Source organism: Gopherus flavomarginatus, chromosome 5 (genome assembly GCF_025201925.1).
Source record: "Gopherus flavomarginatus isolate rGopFla2 chromosome 5, rGopFla2.mat.asm, whole genome shotgun sequence".
NCBI lineage: Eukaryota > Metazoa > Chordata > Testudines > Testudinidae > Gopherus > Gopherus flavomarginatus.
Window position 1 is genome coordinate 46,332,315 of NC_066621.1, and position 19,698 is coordinate 46,352,012.

Here is a 19,698-nt window from a genome sequence, read left to right on the forward strand (position 1 = left end):
TTAATTAAGCACACTGTAATGCTGATGGACTAGCACTAAAGAAGCAGCACTATAGAAAAAATTCTGATATGACAGAATGATGCAAATAATATATTTTTTTAATTTATCAAAATTTTATTGGAAATTTATATGAAGAGGTATTGAAACAAAGATTTGTTTTTAATTAAAAGCAATCTTTCTGGCTTTTTTGGCTGCAAAATCAGTAATAATGTCATCGTATGACAAAGACAAAGTCGTGTCTTGTTCGATTGCAAGAATAGCAAGACCAGTCAAGTGTTCCTGACTCATTGTAGAGCGGAGATAGTTTTTAATGAGCTTTAGTTTTGAGAAACTCCATTCTCCTGATGCTACTGTTACAGGAATTGTCAGTAGAATACAAGTGGCAATGTACACATTAGGATATATGTCAACAAGTTTGCAGGTATGAATAAACTGTACAATGTCCATCACCGATTTTGCATGTGGCAACATTGATGACAGTGTACTCAATTCTTCGTACAGTTCAAGTCCATTTAAATCAAAACTATCACCAGTGCTTCAGGAAGCTCTCTAGATTCTTGCACTTCGTCATTAGTTGCTCTTGTTTTCCTATTTCGTTGAATTTAGTTATGTCATACAAAAATCCAAACTGTTCACGGTGTACTTGCAAGGTATTAAACCTTTCATCAACAGCAGATACTGCTTTATCCATCACAACATTAAAAAATTCAACCTCAAATTTCTTTTCTGGATCGTCTATGGGCATGATCTGCTGTACAGATTCTTCACAAAGAAGTGTCCCTGGCCTTTTTAACTCATTAACTATGTATTTACTTTATGAAAGTTGGAGAAAACATTGTGAAAACGTAAAACATTGGCTGCCCAACTTCTGGGCTGGCAAAAGTTATACTGACTCACAGGGAAAAAAAAAAGCAGGAGAATCTTAGTACAACATATGGTCACTCTATACCAGGGGTCGGCAACCTTTCAGAAGTGGTGTGCCAAGTTCACTGTAATTTAAGGTTTCTCGTGCCAGTGATACATTTTAATGTTTGTAGAAGGTTTCTCTCTATGTCTATATTATATAAATAAACTATTGTTATTATCTGAGGTCTTGGCCACCGGTCCTGCTCAGGCCACTGCCAGCTGAGTAAATGAAACCCCAAACCGGCAGCGGGCTGGTGGCTGGAACCCTAGACAAGGATCCCAGGCCCTGCTCAGCCCCCTGCTGGTCTGGGGTTCTGACCACCAACTCCTGCCAGCCAGGATCCTGGCCGCCAACCCCCCCTCAGCTCGCTACCAGCCTGGGATTCTGCTCACCGAGGCTGGCAGGAGGCAGAGTGGAGCTGGCGGCTGAGCTCCTGACTGGCAAGGGGCCGGCAGTCGGAACCCCGGAGTAGCAGTAGGCTGAGTGCTGCTGGCACCCCAGACTGGCAGCAGACTGAGCCACTCAACCCCCCACCGGCCTTGCTCAACCCGCCACCAGCCCACTCAGCCCGCTGCCGGCTGAGTGAATGGAACCCCAGGCTGACAGCAGGTTGAGTGGTTCAGCTGGCCTGCTCAGCCCACTGCCAGCCTGGCGTTCCTTGGGGGTCCCCAGGCCAGCAGCAGGTGCTGAGTGGGGCCGATGGCTGGTATCCCAGCTGGCAATAGGGCAGCAGCCGGAACCCCAGAGCAGTGATGGGCTGAGCCGCTCAGCCTGCTGCTGCATATCATCAAAAATCAGCTCACCTGCCACCTTTGACACGTGTACCGTAGGTTGCCGAACCCTGCTTTATACACTAGTAAGGAGATGAGCATATTACAGTTGTTGAAGGGCTCTTATCAGGAGTAACAGGCTATAGGAAAGTCAGTCAACATTTTTTGTTTCTCTGATGAAAACTGACCCACTCCCTGCCTCAAACCAAACCTGTCACTAATAATTGTCAACAACTTAATTTTCTGTTTTTGGCTAAGATACTGATTTAAAAAAAATTGAAATTGGATTCAGGATTGTTAGCAAGAATTTTTGGCAAACAAGGTTGTTAAATGACAATCTAAATGGCAACACAGTACTGCTTTCATGCTTGGCTCACTCCCCAGCCTGCTGGTCCAACAGCTGCAGTAGAGGAGGAGATAGGTGGAAAACTGCAGGACCCCAAAATCCACCTCTTGGGGTGCAGAGTGGCAACAGCAGCAGCAAACCCTCAGGTCCAATCACACGCCAATGGGCACCGCCGCCAGCCCAACAGACCATGGTGAAGTTAGCACAGCATCTGATCTCAGGGACAGGGCACCCATGGAGCCACAGCAGCTCATCCTGCCCTGTGCAGCTCCCCCCGGATGAGATGGATCGCTGGCAGCTGCCAGCCCGGGGTAGAGGCGCTCCCCAGCTAGGGTGATAGATCCAGATGTCCTGATTTTATAGGGCCAGTCCCGATGTTTGGGGCTTTGTCTTATATAGGCACCAATTACCCCCACCTAGAGTGACCAGACAGAAAGTGTGTAAAATCAGGACAGGGATGGGTGGGGGTGGGGGGTGGGGGTAAAAGGAGCCTATATAAGAAAAAGACCCCAAAATTGGGACTGTCCCTATAAAATAGGGATATCTGCTCACCACACCCCAATCCCCTATCCTGATTTTTCACACATCTGGCTAATCCCAACCCAGCCCTGTGTGACATTCCAATCCTGGCTGCCTGCGGAGGAAGTGAGTTACTTTCACTTTTATTCCTCAGCAGGCAGCCAGCCAGCCTCCCCTCCGCCCCAGCACCTCACTCAACCCAGCCCTGACGGAGGGGAGGGAGGAGGGAGAGAGGGGTGCCACAGAGCCTGCCTCACCTCACCTCAGCTGGGGGGGAAAGAGTCACACTCACAGGTGAGCTCCTTTCCCAACCCCCACCCCCTCCCCTTCCCAGAGACCCCAGCAGCCAATCCCATTCCTCAGACTGTGCAGCATTCGGCTCTCTCTAGGACCCAGCAGCCCTGCTTCTACACTGTCTGGGCTGCCTGCAGAGTGGTGCCCCCGGGCAGAGTGAGGCCCACGCAGCTGCCTATTCTGCCTATGCCTAAGGACGGTCCTGCGCACAGGCACTGACACTCCCTCCTCTGGCCTTTGTCTCTTTCCCAGGTATTAGGAGGCCACCTGATCTCTTTGTTCTCCAATGCCTTCAGTTGGCACCTTGCAGGAGAGCGGCCCAGGACATCAGTTGCCCGGAGACAGGGTTTCGGCCATTCTCTGTGCAGACGGCATCACACTGGCACTCTAGAGCTCTACAACAACCACACACCCTTATCCCACCATCTAGATCCTTGAGAAATGCATAGGGGAAACTGAGGCACCCACACAGTATTCAGAGAAAACATTAAGAACATTCCCACTTTGTTAACACCTGAATACGTTAAAGGGTGTAAAATAATCAAGTATTGTGCTAAACACAATGATACTCCAAACTGACCACCAAATTTAAGTTGCACATTTTTCCCCTCAAGTGAGGGCTCTGGGGTGGGGCTGGGGATGAGGGCTTCACAGTGCAGGAGGGTGCTCAGGGTTGGGGTGCTGAGGGTGCAGGCTCTGGGGTGAGGCTGGGTTGGGGATAAGGAACTTGGGATGCAGACAGGCTGTCCCAGGGCTAGAGCCAGAGAGGACTCCCCCCCCCCACTTACTGGCAGCAGCAAGCTCCAGGGGAGGGACCCCACTTCTCAACCCCCCCTCCCCCCGGCAGCACACTCACTCTGCACCACGGTCACTGCACATACTCCTAAGGCCTCTCTCAGGTCCAGAAAGCCCACTCGCCTCCCCTATGGTGGGTATCGGGGGGGGGGGGTTGCCATCATGTGTGGCCTCCCCTGCTGCTGCCCCTCACCAGAGCCTCACTGGGGATGGGGGATGGGACTGCCCCTTGCCCAGCAAGGGGCAGGAGTGGGGACTGGACGGTGGTGGCTGGGATGGGGGGTAGAGTGTCACAAAATTCACCCAAGCCCCAGCTGCTCAGGTCTAGGAAGCTCCCCTCCTCCATCTCCCCTGTGGTGGGTGGGTGCTGGGGAGCAGGAATGGTGGAGGAACTGCCAGCACATGTGGCTTCCTTCCTCCCCTGCTGCAGCCTGCTGCCCCTCACCCTTGTCTCACTGGGGATGGGCCTGCCCCTTGCCCAGCATTGGGCAGGAGTGGGGGCTGTGGGAGGAGGGGGTGGATCACAGGGTCAAACCTCACCAAAGCCCCAGCAGCTGCTCAGGTGAGTGAGGTCCACCCCAGATGTCCATCTCCTGGCCGGAAGTCCCCTTGGCGTCTCCTCCAGGTGGGTGCCGGGGAACAGGGGAGAGAGCTCCCAAGCACGTGTGTGCCTCCCCCCTCCCCGGTGCTCCAAGAGGCTGCCAGCTGCTGATCTCTATAGCCTTAGGCAGAAGCAACACAAACAAGGGAGAGAGGCACCGCCTGTTTTCTTTCAGGCAGGGAAGCTCCGAGGCAGGGGGACAGGGCCTGCTCCAGGCAGGGCCAGGGGAGAAACCCAGCTCCAAATATTGGTGGAGCACAGCCCCCAGCCTTGAATATTCCTGGTGCTCAAGCACCTTGAGCCCATATAACCTGCCGCCCCTGTCTCCACCATATTCCAACGTTACACAAGATCAGTCTTCCTTCCCCCTTTACTTGCTTGTACCCAGCTGGTACCCATCTTCAGTAGAGAAGATAGCTAAGATATCCCAGGATCATGTAAAGTCTGGCTCTTGAGCCAACCTGATCCCATGGCAGCCTGTCTCATCCATGCGATAGCAAATTCCCTGGAGCGCTGAGGTGGTTCAGAAGGTGAAGCCATAAGGTCACTTGGGTCAGGAGATGCTAAATTCTAATCCTGATTCAACCACTGATTTGCAGCACCATAGTGAGCAAGCCACAAATACCTCTATATGCCTTAGTTCTCCTGCCCCCAACTTTCTATGCCTTAGTTTCCCAACCTATTGCACATGGGTGCTGCAGAGATTCGTAAGGGATAATAGTGTAAAGTGCTTTTGCAAATGCAAAATTGCAATGCAAGTGCTAACTAAACAACTATAAATGCTGAGGAACCAATGTAAAAGTTAGCCTGCTATTTGGCATTGCGCAGACAGGAAATAACAGGTATTTAATTATAAGCGCTGAAACACAAGAAGTCTGTATTATTCCTTCTTCCCTGTTCCCTTCTCTGAATTGCAAACATGGTGCAAATCATGAATGCTGACATTCATAGAGGGAGGAAGGGGGAAGCCACAGCTGTAGGCTGAGGTATGAGTCTTGTCTCGTTATAATATATTTAGCATTTTGAGATATACTTCTGTATCCCTTTCATCTGAGGATCTTAAAGGCCTTTGCAGATATAGGTGAACGTGCCTCAGAGCACCTCTACAAACCACAAGAAAATAGAGAGGAGGAGGAGAAAGGGATTTGCAAAGCTGCAGTACATGCACAGCCAGGAATCAGAGTGTAAAAAAGGAATTGCTCTAGCTTCCATCCTGCAAGTGAATTTGCAGCACTGCCATAAAATCTCTCTCTCACCCCCCACCCCCAGTGCAGTGGTTCTTAAACTTTTGTACTGGTGACCCCTTTCACACAGCAAGCCTTTGAGTGCAACCCCCCTTATACATTAAAAACACTTTAAAATATATTGAATACTATTATAAATGCTGGAGGCAAAGCAAGGTTTGGAGTGGAGGCTGACAGCTCATGACCCCCCCATGTAATAACCTCACAACCCCCAGAGGGGTCCCAACCCCCAGTTTAAGAACCCCTGCTCTAGTGCACCCCCCCAGTGCCCGTGCACACACACCCACACCCCAGTGTGCACAAACATGCACACGAGAGCATGCACTCTCACCCCCCCCAGTGTGCACACACTCACACCCCTAGTGCACCAGTTACCAAGAAATCCAGCCAAAGTTTGTCTCTCCTGGCGCCTATTCAAAACTGCATTGTTGTTTCCAAAGAAGGCAGCTTTATGAGATTGTGATTAATTCTGCTTGCTTTTCCCCAAGAAGCCGTCAAATCTCTTATTTGCAATTCCCTCCTCCTACTTCTCCCCAGCTCTGATCTGTTAATAGAACCTATAAAAAAACAGATCTGTTACCTTTGCTGTTACCAGAGGATGTTACCAGGAATTTTGTGAATAGTTGAATTATCAAAGTACTTCCAGCAAGGAGTCTTCCTTTTATACTCTTCTGGAACATGTCGTCAGCCCAGCTCATTGGCAACAGAGGCCCTGGAGTCACAGCCTGTAGCCAATCAGAATGGACCCCGTACTGAGATGGTGGTTAATAAAACAACAACAAGAAACCCCATCAGAGCATGTTTCTAGCATAGCTGTGGTGATGCAAGTGGTTTCTACTGGTCCTGCCCAAATATGGCACTTCCTTTCCTGGAAATCACATGATCTTCTTGAAAGTAAAAGTTTCATTTCTATTAAGCTACAAGGCTCTCTGAAGGCGGAAGGGTCCACCCAATCTGCTGGGCTATGTTTGCAAATGCAAATGCTACAATCAACAGTCTCAGGGTGCCCTTCTTCTGGATCCCAGCCAGGGACTTCTCCAAAGCTGTTTCAGCAGCACCAGTACCTCCACCAGCCTCATTACTGGGTACTAACATTTTCTGTCTTTCTTTCTTTTTCTTTTCTTTCCATATAAGATTAAATAAAACTGAAAATGGGATGCTTTTTATATCTATAGCTATATCTAATTTATGCAATGTGTCCATCTGTCTTGTTCTGCCATCCCAGAATAGGCACTTTAATCAGAAATCCTGGAAAATGGAGCTGGAACGGATATATTAGATCCTCTAGGCACATCATTGCAGGATTGTTTCTTATGTCATAATTGTTACTTGGCTGTCTGGTGCGGAGTTGTTTTACATCTCCTGAATATGGGTCTTCTGTTATTTCCTGTATCCCTGGATGGAAGCTCGGAAGCAATTGTAGGAAGCGCTGAAGGAAACAGATGTGCTGTAATCCTGTATTAACTGCCCCCAAACTTTATTAGCACAGAGTTACGGTTGCCCAGTGTTGCCTCATGCCCTTCTAGAATGTAGAGGGCAGCTAAACTTAAACCTCTGCAAACCGGCGCATGAAAAGTTAATGTACACACCACCCCTGCAACACAACCTTAGCCTGCAGCCTGAAGCTGATCATCGCCACTGCGAATGGCTCCGCAAGAGTGGTAACAGGTAGACGTGAAGAATAAATAGGAGACTGTGCTGTTGTTTGTGTTGCACTCCAGATGTGAATTCCAGCATTTATCTGCATGCGCTCCAGCTGCTTTCACGGCCTTATAGGTAGCTGTACTGAATGGTGGAGGGATTAGTTGGAGCAGCCTGGCAGTGCTGACAAGAGATGCATGTCAGTCAGTCAAGGCTTTCCCCTGCCCATGTGATGTCTTCAGAGCTGAGAGATCCCCCCTGTTATATGCAGTCTCCTTGCCACATGCCACATCTTCCTCTAGCAGCAGAGGGTGAGGACCATTGCTTCAGAGCCTACCGACATCATATGTGCCTCTAACAGAAGGGGTTGCTAAGGAGCAGCATACAGCTTGCTATTTCAGGACACTCTCTATTTGCTCATGGGATGGCAATAGTTCATTAGACTGCCAGCCCAGCATGCAGCCGTTAGACAGCCCGTGTGCATCCTGAAAAAGGGTCAGCTCTGTTTGGAAAATGTCCTTGCTTCACAGCACATCCCGGTGCAGCCAATGGCTACCATGCAGGAGCAGAGCTGGGTGAATGATGCAAAGCACTCCCCAAGAGTATGGGTTTGAATTTCTTAACCAATTCACTTCAGCCTTACTTATGCTCTTTTGGTGTTTGTGTCTCCTGCTTCTAGTTTGTGTTATGTGACACCCCTCCCCCCCCCCCACCGTTGCACATCCACAGGAGCCATAAGCCAGCTACAGCTCCCAGCTATCGGGGTTGTCCTTTAGCCTAAGCTGCAAGGGCTCATTCTTTAGCACTGGAGGTGGTGTTGTCAACCCCCAGTGACAGACCAAGGTGGCTGTTACCTTTGCTTTCTGCAAATATTCACGCCATCGAGTTTTGCTGGCACAAATGTTTGTGGAACATGACTATTAGGGTCGTACATAAGATGAGTCATGGAAACTGAATGTTTCATTTGCAGCCACTAGAATTCCTGCTGGAAGCGCTCGGATGCTCACCCACTCAGGACACGGAATACCATGTGGCTTTTGTGACCAATCCCTACCAAGCAGCACAAGCATGACTCCTGAGTGCTCATGATTAATGCAAGAATTTAGAGACGATTAATTAATAGAGCAGAAGAAATCGCAATCTGAGCATGAGCAGAGAAAAGATGTTACGTTACCCTAGTAGGTTCCATAATGCAAATCATTCACTCGGCCCAAGCTCCAATAATTCAGGGACCAGCTTCACTCTCAGATCGCAGCCCCTGGTTACAGTAAGCCCATATGGAGCAGGGGTTGCAACCCCCTTGCCCCCCTGCCCCAAGTAATCAAAACTAGCTGCTGGAGCAGCCCGAAAAATGGATGGCGCCAAGCAGGGGCCAGACAGGAGAGACACAGATTCAGTGATAAACTGTTCAGGGCAGGAGCTACGTCTTGGTCTGTTTGCAGAGTGATTTGCACAATAGGGGTCCCGAGCTGCTTCCATATTGTAAATAGTAGTAATAATAATAATGATTCAGTGCTTCTCTGCCTGGATTTCACAGCTGCCCTCCCTGCAGGGGTAAAACTTCCCACTCCAGTGCAACTCCCCCTGCAGATACACCCCTCATGTCTACAGATGGGAATCTGGCCCCTAACTGGGCCATAGTATTTTGCTCTTTATTGCTGCATCCCCTTACAGAGTCTTCCTGGGTGAGATTTCGTGCCCTGCTCACAGACACCAGACGAGCCAGCTTCGCCACCTCTCACCTCAGTTCCTAGGCAATGAAAGGTCTTCATTGGCAGTCTGCGAGGCTGGATTCCTGCCCAGCTTTTCCAGGGGAGGTAAGTGCGTGCTCCATCCGGCATAGTAGGTTAACTCACCTTTGTAGCCACTTTCACAGCTCAGCATCCCTTAATGGCCCCTCCCTCCTTGCTGGGTGACGATGATGGACCCAGCAGGCAAGTTGTGTCAGTGATATGACGCTTTGGCCCTTAGGATGTCTCTGAAGATCCCCATGCTCCCTGTGGTGGTTTTTAGATGTACTCGGCTGATTTGAGCACCTGGAGCACAGGCAGGCAGTCCCCGGGGGGCCTGTACTGCGTCAGCAGGATGTGCATTAAAAACGCATTCAGCTGCCGCTGCGCTGGACGTGTTGTAGGGCTGCCTGGAAAAATTGATATGAAAATGGACCAGACCAGGCACAAAATTGAAAGGCTGGACTTGGTGTAAAGGCCCTGAGATTTGGGTTCAGTTTCGGCTGTGCTACAGATTTCTTGTGTGAGTTTGGGTAAATCACATGATCGCTGTGTCTCTGTTTCCCTGATGTGTATTCATGAGGATGCTTCCTTTCTCCCACTTTTTGTCTGTCTTGTTTATTTAAACTGTAAGCTATTCAGGCCACGAACTCATTGTTTGCTGTGTTTATGCATAATGGAGCCCTGATTCTGGCTGAGGCCTCTAGGTTCTTCTCGGACAATACAAATAACAACAACATTCACAACATTTCCTTCCATTGTAATGGAAGGAAAAAGATGGTTTACCTGCCAGTCAGAAAAAAAAATTAGATGCCCTGGGCAAAGGTGAATAAAGGTGGCCAGTTTGCTTTATATTATATGTCCGTAAGGTATGAAAGTGTTAGTGTATGAATGCATCATTTACTTTAAAGAGCATCCATTGCAGAAGGCAGTTCTGTGATACTAGCAAAGTCCTTGATGAGCCCTGTCCAGAGAATCTCTCAGCTTGTCACTCATAAAACAAGTCTGTCTACTTGGGATGTAAACTGAATGAACCTTACACTAATGCTGCTGTAGCCTCCTACTAGAAGGCCCTGTGCTCCCTGGGGCCGATCCTCAGCTGCTGTCAGATATCACAGCCCCATTGCAGTCAGTGGAGCTATGTCATCACATTTACATGCTGCCCTCTCTTCCACATTCTCCCACAGGCATCTCTAAAGAACGTCCTCCCCCTACCCCTGTGGCCATCTGGTTTATGGCAAACCCATTGTCCCATCATCACGCCCTCCCACTTCCAATCCCAAAGTTGCTCCCACCCCGCCTTCTTCCCCATCACAGGACCCAGGAACAGGAAAGAATGTTAATACTTAAAAATGTTTACAGGTTTTACTTTCATTGCCAGCCTGCACAATTCAGAGGGCTGTGGGGCTAGTTTAACCAGCTGTGAGTGGAGAGGCAGCCCCCCTCCTTTATTACAAAGAATGCTGGAGCAGCAGTAAGCTTTTGCAGTTGATCTCAGAGCCTGTCCGCGCGCTCTAGCAATGGTTTCGGATTTTCCTTGGGTAGGGGAGTTTCCCATTGCTATGCAGCTTTTAACCCCATCCAGCCACCATTCTCTCTTTGAGGCTGCAAACTCTTTCAATCCAGGCAGGGGATTCAGGGTTTTTCCTGGTAGCTGAAAATTCCCATGAGATTTTCCTTTTTTTGAATCAAATGTAGTTTCCCAGGATTCTTAATTGTAAGATCAAGTAAGTTACTCTTATGAAGCTGCTCTAAACATAAGCTCTGCTGTCCTGGGGCCCTGGGAAGCAGAGACCAGCCCTAGGGCAGTACACTCTGGCTATGCCTGCCTGATTCACACTCCACACTGGGGGCTGGCAGCCAGATATTTCCCTACACTCCCCCCCTGAATTTCCCCCAACCCCCTCCCCCAGTTTTGTGAACTAGTTACATGCCAAACCTGGTGGCCGAACTTTGCGACTTTGTCCTCACCCACAACTATTTCAATATATTGGGGACAATATATACCTTCCAGTCAGCGGCACTGCTATGGGTACCCACATGGCCTCATAGTATGCCAACATTTTTATGGCTGACTTAGAAAAATGCATCCTTAGCTCTTATCCCCTAACGCCCCTACTCTACTTGCACTACATTGATGACATCTTCATCATCTGGACCCATGGAAAAGAAGCCTTTGAGGAATTCCGCCATGATTTCAACAATTTCCATCCCACCATCAACCACAGCCTAGACCAATCCACACAAGCAGTCCATTTCCTTGACACTACTGTGCTAATAAGTGATGGTCACATAAACACCAGCCTATACCAGAAACCTACTGACCACTATACTTACCTACATGCCTCCAGCTTCCATCCAGGACACACCACACAATCCATTGTCTACAGCCAAGCTCTAAGATACAACTGCATTTGCTCCAATCCCTCAGACAGAAACAAACACCTACAAGATTTCTATCAAGCATTCTTACAACTACAATACCCACCTGCTGAAATGAAAAAACAGATTGACAGAGCCAGAAGATTACCCAGAAGTCACCTACTACAAGACAGGGCCCAACATAGAAAATAACAGAACACCACTAGCCGTCACTTTCAGCCCCCAACCAGGGGTAGCTCCAGGCCCCAGCACGCCAAGCGCATGCTTGGGGCGGCATGCCGCGGGGGGGTGGGGGGAGGGCGCTCTGCCAGTTGCCGGGAGGGCAGCAGGCAGGCCGCCTTCGGCGGCATGCCTGCAGAGGGTCCACTGGTCCCGCAGCTCCGGTGGAGCCGTGGGACTGGCGGACCCTTCGTAGGCACTCCTGCAGGAGGTCCACCGGAGCCACGGGACCGGTGACCGGCAGAGTGCCCCCCACGCCATGCCGCAGTGCTTGGGGTGGTGAAATGTCTAGAGCCGCCCCTGCCCCCAACTAAAACCTTTCCAGCACATCATCAAAGATCTACAACCTATCCTGAGAGATGATCTCTCACTCTCCCAGATCTTGGGAGACTGGCCAGTCCTTGCTTACAGATAGCCCCGCCAATCTGAAGCAAGTACTCACCAGCAACCACAGACCACACAACAAAAACACTAACCCAGGAACCTATCCTTGCAACAAAGCCCAATGCCAATTCTGTCCACATATCTATTCAATTGACACCATAATAGGACCTAATCACATCAGCCACGCCATCAGGAGCTCGTTCACCTGCACATCTACCAGTGTGATATATGCCATCATATGCCATCAATGCCCCTCTGCCATGTACATTGGCCAAACAGGACAGTCTCTACGCAAAATGGACACAAATCTGACATCAGGAATCATAACATTCAAAAAACAGTAGGAGAACACTTCAACCTCTTTGGACGTTCAGTAACCGATTTAAAGGTGGCAATTTTGCAACAGAAAAGCTTCAGAAACAGACTCCAACTAGAAACTGCTGAACTTGAATTAATATGCAAACTAGATATAATAAATTTAGGCTTAAATAGAGACTGGGAATGGCTGAGCCATTACACGCATTGAATCTATTTCCCCATGTTACGTATCCTCACACCTTCTTGTCGAACTGTCTTTAAATGGGCTATCTTTGATTATCACTACAAAAGTTTTTTTTCTCCTGCTGACAATAGTGCATCTTAATTAATTAGCCTCTTAGAGTTGGTTGGGCAACTCCACCTTTTCATGTTCTCGGTATGTATATATATCTCCTCACTATAAGTTCCATTCTTTGCATCCGATGAAGTGGGCACACAAAAGCTTATGCTCAAATACATTTGTTAGTCTCTAACATGCCACAAGTACTCCTGTTCTTTTTTGTAGATACAGACTAACACGCAGGGCAGGTGCAACCTATTAGGTGACCTAGGCGGTCGCCTAGGGCACTAGGATTTGAGGGGGTGGCATTTTCTTCGGCAGTGGCTGGGCCGGCCGAAGATCCGGCCGCCGCGGTCTCCGCTGGCATTTAGACAGAGGGAGCTGGGGCAGGGGAGCACGGGGAGGGCCACCTGCAGCAAGTAAGGGGGGCGGCATGCAGGGGAACTCCCCGTCCCAGCTCACCCCTGCCCCGCCTCCTCCCCGAGCACGCCGTGGCTGCTGCACTTCTCCCGCCTCCCAGGCTTGCGGTGCCAATCAGCTTAGGCGCCGCAAGCCTGGGAGGCGGCAGAAGTCAAGGAGCGATGGCGTGCTTGGGGAGGAGGTGGAGCAGGGGAGAGCTGGGGTGGGCATCTGCCGCACGGCTCCCCGGGCCGGGGGGGGAAGCTGCCATGACGGGAGGGGCGCCTCAGTGTGGGGAGGGTGGGGAGCTGCTGCACGGCTCCCGGGGGGGGGGAGCTGCCGCAGGGAGGGCGCCTCAGGGCGGAGGGGGGGGAGATGCCACAGGGGGGCCGCGCCTCAGGGCGGAGGGAGCAGGGAGCCACTGCAGGGCTCGAGGTCAGGGGAGGACGCAAGGTGGAAGTTTCGGCTAGGCTGCGAAACATCCTTGCACCGGCCCTGCTAATATGGCTGCTACTCTGAAACATGCCAATTTAGTGACCGTTTGGAAATTTGAATTGAAATTGAAACATTAATACACACTTTAAAAGCATATACAGTGTATGATAAAATACGTGTATCTGAAAGTATAATAGATTTGTAAAGTATGAACATAGACTAGCTTCCTTATACATCTGTTGTTTTTTATGACAGTGTCAGTGCATTCATTTCGGTGATGTTGGCCAACCTAGTAATTTCAAATAATGATTTGTAAACAAAGTCTAAATGAGCTCTTACTGACAGTTAATGATGAGCTGGGACTGGGAGGAAAGGCTTCAGGACCAAATTGTATTTACATTCACACCTAATCTATCTAGGTATCCAGCAAACAGAGCTGTGTTGCCCAAGTGATAGATTTTGGCTGGGGTTGGCTTACAAGTCACTTTAATGCGGGGTGGAGGTGTGTGGGGGGGAATGAAATGTTATTATTCTTATTGTATGAGTAAAGAGCAGTAGAACTGTACTTAGCCTCTGCTGATTGAGGGCATCAAGAGAGAGGGTGGGGACCTGCCCCTTTCCACTGTTAGGCTCCATAGATAGGCTTTTGTTCTGTTAAGTGACCACTGCAGCTGAAATCACTGACAATCAGGTCTAAGTGCTTAGTCCTGCTTTGAGGACAGTGTTCCTGTGGGTACAGTTTTTGTGTAAGAGACAGCCCAGACTGCACTAGCAGCGAGGTTCCCCCACTGAGAGCTCAGCTGAAATCACTGAGAGCTGTGTGGAACCTCAAGAAACCAACTCGCAGGTGGCAGCAGAAGGTGACTGTGCAGGGCCATTGGCAACAGAGTGGTGGAGTGAATGGTGGCACAACAAACAGCCATGGCCAGGGGGAACAGTGAGCAGCTGGAGGAATGAGCAAGGAGCTTTCTGCCCCCCCCACCTGGGAGGTATACTCATGTGAAAGCACCTCTGAACGCTGAGTCTCCACTGACCAAGGACAACACTGGTGAGTGGAGTGCGGTGGAGGGAAAAGTGAGGGACATGTTAAATAAACATTTGTTTGTTGGACTATATTTTAGTCACTTTGCTCCAGAATGCTAGATTTGTGACTGGGAATGGAAACTTATATAAATATGTTTCCTAGTAGGTCAAGATTTTTAAAAGGCATTATTTGCGAAGGTTGTTATCTCACATTGTTGCTATCTTGAGAGGTCATTATGTTGGGGAGTTTCTGTACTAAGCATTTTTATTATTATAATTAATTTTTACATAAGAACGGTCATCCTGGGTCAGACCAATGGTCCATATAGCCCAGTATCCTATCTTCCAACAATGGTCAAGGCCAAGTGCTTCGGAGGGAATGAACAGAACAGGTAATCATCAAGTGATTCATCCCCTGTTGCCCATTCCCAGCTTCTGGCAAACAGGCTAGGGACACTATGGTGTTGCATCCCTCCCCATCCTGGCTAATAGCCACTGATGGACCTATTCTCCAGGAATTTATCTAGTTCTTTTTTTAATCCTGTTATAGTTTTGGTCTTCACAGCATCTCCTGGCAAAGAGTTCCATGGGTTGACTTTATATTGTGTGAAGAAGTACTTCCTTTTGTTTTTGTAAAACCTGCTGCCTATTAATTTCATTGGGTGACTGCTAGTTCTTCTGTTATGTGAAGGATTAAAGAACATTTCCTTATTCACTTTCTTCACACTAGTCAAGATTTGATAGACCTCCATCATATCCCCCCTTAGTCGTCTCTTTTCTAAGCTGAAAATTCCCAGTCATTTTAATTTCTCCTCTTGTTTCATACTCCTAATCATTTTAGCTGCCCATCTCTGTATCTTTTCCATTTCCAATATAGCGTTTTGGGGATGGGGGGACCAGATCTGCACTCAGTATTCAAGATGCACACGTACCATGGATTTATATAGAGGCAATGTGATATTTTCTGTCTTATTACCTATCCCTTTCTTAAAAAAGCAAAGGTTTCAGAGTAGCAGCCGTGTTAGTCTGTATCCGCAAAAAGAACAGGAGTACTTGCAGCACCTTAGAGACTAACAAATTTATTTGAGCATAAGCTTTCATGGGCTACATCCAAAGAAATGGACTGGAGCCCACAAAAGCTTATGCTCAAATAAATGTGTTAGGCCTTGGCTACACTGGTGTTTTACAGCGCTGCAACTGTCTTGCTCAGGGTGTGAAAAAACAACCCCCTGAGCTCAGCAAGTTACAGCACTGCAAAGCGCCAGTGTAAACAGTGCCCCAGAGCTGGGAGCGCGGCTCCCAGCACTGTAAGCTAATCCCCTCGGGGAGGTGGAGTACGTGCAGCGCTGGGAGAGCTCTCTCCCAGCCCTGGCGCTGCAACCACACTCGCACCTCAAAGCGCAGCTGTGGGAGCGCTTTGGAGTTTCGAGTGTAGCCAAGCCCTTAGTCTCTAAGGTGCCACAAGGACTCCTGTTCTTTTTAAAAAAGCAAACAGAATGTTGGGAATCATTGACTGCCGCTGCACATTGAGTGGATGTTTTCAGAGAACTATCCACAATGACTCCAAGATCTCTTTCTTGAGTGTTAACAGCTAATTCAGACTCCTTCATCTTGTATGTATAATTGAGATTGTTTTCCAATGTGCGTTACTTTGCGTTTATCAACATTGAATTTTATCTGCCATTTTGTTGCCCAGTCACCCAGTTTTGTGAGATCCCTTTGTAACTCTTCGCAGTCTACCTGGGACTTAACTATCTTGAATGGTTTTGTATCATCTGCCAATTTTGCCACCTCACTGTTTACCCATTTTTCCAGATCGTTTACAAGTATGTTGAGCAGTAATGGGCCCAGTACCGACCCCTCAGGGATACCACTATTTATCTCTCTCCAGTCTGAAAACTGATCATTTATTCCTACCCTTTGTTTCTCATCTTTTAACCAGTTACTGATCCATGAGAGGACTTCCCTCTTACCCCATGATGGCTTACTTTTCAAAAGGCAATTTAAATTAAATATATATATATATATATATATATATATATTTAGAAATCTAGACCTGTTATGTGTTTTGGTGTAACTTGCATTATCCTTATGTTAAATTTGCATTGTCCTAACAAAACATTTACTTTATTCATATCTCTTTTATATATCTCATTGGTCCTGACACCCCCTACCCTCCATAAATTCAAACACCCCCCTAATTTCAATTCCTGGGAAAACCACTGCTGGCAGCAGGGCTGATGCAGAACCTTTTCACCAGTTCTGCATGGGCTGGGGAAGCCAGCTATGCAGGGGGTATTCTCAAGGGCTGGCTTCCACATACGTTAAGCTCCCTTTATGCTGCCAGAGTGGCTTAAAAGGGCCCCAGGATAACTGAGAAGTGCAGGCCCTCTGGTTTCTATTCTCTCAACACTTTGTCCCCAGAACTCCTGCTCTCGTACCAAGAATCTTTCCCAGGGCTGTGGCTGCACTGCTGCTGCTGCTTCCCTTTGTGGTGACCCAAAAGGAGAACTCTTCCTTAACATTACCGCGAGGACCTCATGGCCAGCATCATCGTCGCCGGCTGGGACAGGTGCAAGGGGAGGCAGGTGTTCGCGGTGCCCATGTGTCACGGAGTGTGGGGGAGTCCGGCCCTGCACCCCTCTTCCTGGGACCCACAGTGACTCTCGGCCAGCCAGTACAACAGAAGGTTTATTGGACAACAGGAACACAGGTTACAGCAGAGCTTGCAGGCACAGTCAGGACCCCTCCACCGAGTCCTTCTGGGCTTTCAGGGTGCTTGGATCCTAGCTAGGATACCCTGAATTCCGCCCACACAGCCCCAAGCCCAAACTCAAACTGCTTCCCTCCTGCCACTCCCTTCCTTTGTCCCCTTCCCGGGCAAAGGTGTTGACCTTTCCCCTCCCTTACCTAGCTCAGGTTACAGGCTCTGGCATCGTCCATCCCCTAAAGTCCTCCCCTGCTCTCCCACTCCCCACACAGACAGTCCCTACTGCATCACACCATGGGCGGGATGATGGTTCGCCAGCCCTTCTCAGTGGGCAGTTCTGGCAGCTCCTACATCTACGGCTTTGTCGACGCCTCCTACAAGCCAGGCATGAGCTGGGAGGAGTGTCTGAGCTTCACGGCCAATGCGCTGGCGCTGGCCATGGAGCGGGACGGCTCCAGCGGTGGGGTGATCCGGCTGGCCGCCATCACAGAGCAGGGCGTGGAGCGCCAGGTCGTCCTGGGCAACCAGCTGCCGCGCTTCTCCTCCCCCTGAGGGGGGCCCCACCCCGACACCCCCTGTAACACACGGATTAAACTATGGGAACCCACAAAAAAAAACAAAAAACATTAACTCCTTTGCAGGCTATTGGTGCATTCCTCCTCCCCCCACCCTCCACACTGTCATGAATCAAGTATTTCATATGTGTCCACTGGTCCTGCCACAAGAGATGAAATGTCTTTATAATGGGATGCTGAGGGGGGGACCCCTCTGTCTGCCTTCCCATTTCTGTACAGCTCTTTTCCCCCTGGATGGCAAAGCACCCTGACAGCTGCATTACACTGACAATTAACTAACTAAGGCTGCTGGAAGGGAGATGAGGGTCATTACCCCTGATTTATGGGTGGGGAAACTGAGGCACAGAGCACTATCACTTGCCCAAGCTTACGTGGCAAGTCAGTGGCAGAGCTGGGACTAGAACTCAGAGGCCAGATTCAGATTCACCCTGAGGGAGCAAGTTTGACTCCTTTGCAGCTGCTTCAGTGGAGGAGGGGCAGGTGGGATTCATCCGATGGGAGCCCAGGTGAGATATTGGAACAGTACATCTTCCCTCCATCTGGCCTGGCCTTGGCTGCTCTGGGGTTAGTCTCTTTATAGACTTGTGGCTGATTTCAGACTCCTCAGCAGGGTAACGGTACATCCTTGCGTCTCTGCATCCTTACTCCTCATTGACTTTCTGCACCCGAGGACCCATTACTGTGCACTGAATCTGGCTCCAGGGGTAAAGCAGGCTCCCTAACTTCTGCTCTGACCATACACACCACTCACTTCCCTTGTGGATTGCTGCTGGACCTGATTGTCACACAGCAGTCGTACACGGCTTGACAAGTCCCCAGGTTACTTGATCCTGGATGTTTGTACCCTGACGTTTTAGGGTGTAATGATGCTGCAGCTTCATGGTTCAGTACTATCGGTGTTGTCGTATGATGCCAAAACTCATGGATTCCAGACCTCCTAGGGTGGTTAAAATTTGAGGTGCTCAGCATGCTGGTGAGCATTGCCTATGGACCTCAGTAGAATTATTTTGTCCTACAGGAAAAAATGCTAAGTTTAGTCACCCTGGTGCCTCCCCTCATTTGATCCCTCATTCTGAAATAAGGTATTTGAGCCCCTGCTCCATTAAAATCACACCACTGTAGAAATGGCAGGTGTGATCCAGGGATAAGGTGCAGGCCAGGGCACAAAGACACAGCACAGATTCTGTACAGTTGCTACTTCCTGTAACACCTTGGCATTCCATGGATGTTTGCGGCTTGGACTTTGCTCCCAAAGCCTCCACAGTGGGGTTTTGAGTTCTAGATCTAATCGTTCCACAGGAGGTCTGTTGGCAGCACCAACCTCACTATGTGTGTGCAGGGGTGGGGGCGAACTCACATAATGTGGCAGGAAGGATCATGGCAAGTATTAGCACTGTGGGAAAGTGAGAGCAGAAATAACCACTCCCGTGCACCCCGTAGCACCTGCGGATCTCAGAGCACCAAACAAACAGTGAGTGAGCCTCACAGCACCCCGTAGGGCAGGTCACTACTACCACCCCCATTTTACAGCAAAGGAAAGGGCCAGATGGTGCCATTTATCCACTGCCCTGTGCTGGAGGTGGTGCTGAACCACCCTTCCCCAGGGAGAGCTCAGGGAGGTACAATCCATTCCTGAGCTCCCTGGCATGCAGGGGGGACACGTGCACTGCACCAGCCCTTAAGAATGCAGCCTGCCCCACACCATGGACTGGTGCAAAGGGGGACAGGGCCATGGCCCTGCATGGTGGGTTCCGGGAGAGAAGTCTCCTTGCACTCTCCTGCCCATCCTGTGCAGGGGCCGGGGAAACTGATCCCTAAATGACTTGCCCGTGGTGACATCGCAAGTCAGTGGTGGAGTTGGGAATGGAACCCAGCGGCTGTCTCCCTGCCCCTAGCTCTAACCATATCACTATGGGTGGCGCGGGACTCCTCCATTTGGGGAGGCTGTGGCCCCACCTGCCCCTTTCCCTGAGGTTTCCCCCCCTCCATCTGCCTCTTGCACCTCTTCCCCTGAGGCCCCTGCCCCACCTGCCTGCCTGCTGACTGGCCAGCTGGCCTGCCCCTCACTACTTGCACGTGCCTCTTCACCCCCATCCCTGAGGCCCCCATTCTGGCAGAGTGGGGAT

At 49.7% G+C, this 19,698-nt stretch overlaps 1 protein-coding gene across 1 annotated transcript; it reads left to right on the forward strand.

The window, feature by feature from the left end:
* The first annotated feature begins 17,291 nt into the window (after window positions 1–17,291).
* Window positions 17,292–17,592, forward strand: LOC127051105 (proteasome subunit beta type-6-like). The gene has a single exon (XM_050952994.1). The coding sequence runs from the start codon at window positions 17,292–17,294 to the stop codon at window positions 17,547–17,549; it is 258 nt and encodes an 85-aa protein (XP_050808951.1). The 3' UTR covers window positions 17,550–17,592.
* Window positions 17,593–19,698: the final 2,106 nt, after the last annotated feature.

Excerpts from the sequence above, each read along its gene's own strand:
- LOC127051105 (XM_050952994.1), top strand. The coding sequence starts at position 17,292 with ATGGGCGGGATGATGGTTCGCCAGCCCTTCTCAGTGGGCAGTTCTGGC.